At 38.7% G+C, this 1,995-nt stretch overlaps 1 protein-coding gene across 5 annotated transcripts in view; it reads right to left on the bottom strand.

Moving 5' to 3' along the window:
• The window catches only part of Usp16 (ubiquitin specific peptidase 16), a 31,351-nt gene that overhangs the window by 13,804 nt on the left and 15,552 nt on the right, over positions 1-1,995 (bottom strand). For 4 of the 5 annotated variants that reach the window (XM_021185640.2, XM_029470394.1, XM_021185641.2 and 1 more), the window contains 2 exons: positions 1,331-1,518; positions 737-832 (listed from right to left, as the gene is read on the bottom strand). In XM_021185640.2, coding sequence (XP_021041299.1) covers positions 737-832; positions 1,331-1,518 — 284 coding nt within the window. The remainder of the gene's footprint in view (positions 1-736; positions 833-1,330; positions 1,519-1,995) is intronic. The other variant, XM_029470395.1, reaches the window with a different exon arrangement.

Below are 1,995 nucleotides of genomic sequence, written 5' to 3'. Positions count from 1 at the left end.
AAAAAAAAAAAAAAAAAAAAAAAAAAAAACAAACAGAAAACAGAGCAAACGATAGTAAACATTAAGTTCTTGTTCTTGTAGCAGCTATTAGTCCTAAAGTGTTTCTAAATTATTTAACTTAAACTGAAATAAAACTAAACAAGAAGGTAGAGACAAGTTTTAATTCCTCAAAATAATTTATTTGGAATATGTATATTTATAAAGAAGATACTTACAAAACAATTTTTTACATGCATTCGTTTTGTATATTGAAATGTGTACACGTGCTGTGCTGTAACAAGTGTGGAAGTCAGGAAAAAAAAATCTGGGAAGTCAGTTCTCAGCTTCCACCATGAGATTTACATGGACTGAACTTACATCACCAGGCTTGGCAGCAAGGGACTTTAACTACAGAGACATCTTTCTGGGTCAGTTATTTTAAAAATCTGGCTCAGCATGATGAGGTTTCTCAGAACCTGGAAAACTAAGACAGAGGCCTGCCAAGACATGAGGTCAAACTCAGGTACAAAGGGACTGTTAGGTCAGCCAGGGCTATAGCAGGAAACCATCTTATATCTTATCCAGAATAAGGAGATGGGTATACTGGTGCATGCCTTTAATCCCAGTACTCATAAGGCAGAGCAGTGGGTCTCTAAATTCAAGGCCAGCCTGGTTTACACAGCGAATTGAGGACAGAGGTATATCGTAAGACCCTCTCTCAAAAATAAAAATGTAAAGTCACATGTAAAATACATACTGTTAGTGCCAGATCAGGTGGCTCTATTTTTACAATCGTTCCAGACATCTTCACTTCTTTTAGTAGTTCTCTAAGCACTGGCGTTTGTGACAAGTTCTACAAAGCAGGATGGAAGCAAAGGGGTAAGTGTATCGGTCAAGCCATTAAGTGCGCAGTCTACCAAAACAGAAAACTACAACCAACACTGCGTCTCTGAGATCTCTACCTAGGAGAGGAAAGCCTACAGCTCTTCTCCACATACACAACAGCTCATGTTATCAGGTCTCAGCACTCAGCACTTCAGAGCTGCGTCCTCCTGCTAGGACTAGGGTTGAAATAATGCCTCTTCCCACATCCCAGCAATAACTCTCATCACTTGCTACCACTCCAGCTACACACTTCTTTCTGAACCAGGCTACCCTGTGTTTCCCTGATGCAAACTCATGCCTCATGAAAGCAGGGCCACGACTGTTTGAAACTCTGTTACCACCAGTGCTTGCCAGTGTTTTATTGCATGTTGTAACCACTTGTTACACTGAATACACAGAATTCACACAGGGAAGATACAAATCAACACTAAGTGTCAGAGCTTAGGGGAGAAGATAACTTTGTTACCTGCATAACTGCGTTGAAGAAACAAGTATTCCCCAAATTACTGAGTCCTTTCACCGTTATCTGGGAAGCAGAGTCCATAGGAATAGTTTCTTTAGCCAGGTTTTCCGATTTCTCTCTCTCTTGTTCATTTTTACTCTCTTTCTCCAACTTTTTATTTTCAAGCTCAATGTGTCCATTATTTTTCTCTGCTTTACAAAGGAGAAAAGGAGGATTTGGCAAAGTAAAGAATATACCCATGCTAAATGTTAAGTGACATTTATAAATTCACAATAAAACTTTTCATTTTAACTAGTATCGATTATTGGCATCAATCTGACTGACAATAAGTAGTGGTAAGCTCACAGAAGTGATAAACATTCAGAGCTGATAGTATATGCAATTTTGACAAGTGTAAAAGTAGCGTAGGCTCTGATATAAAATCTTCCATTTATTACATAAATATTCCTATACATGAATGAATCTTATCATGTATAATTAGAGCATAGAAAATGAGAGCATAATGTATTTAAATAAACTCTACTGACCAAAAATCAATTCTGACATCAATTAAAAACCTGCCTTAAAAAGGTACCTCTCAGCCGGGCGTGGTGGCACACGCCTTTAATCCCAGCACTTGGGAGGCAGAGGCAGGTGGATTTCTGAGTTCGAGGCCAGCCTGGTCTACA

Source organism: Mus caroli, chromosome 16, assembly GCF_900094665.2.
Source record: "Mus caroli chromosome 16, CAROLI_EIJ_v1.1, whole genome shotgun sequence".
NCBI lineage: Eukaryota > Metazoa > Chordata > Mammalia > Rodentia > Muridae > Mus > Mus caroli.
Note: the sequence above shows the minus strand (reverse complement) of the source record. Positions and strands in the feature narration are given on the sequence as shown.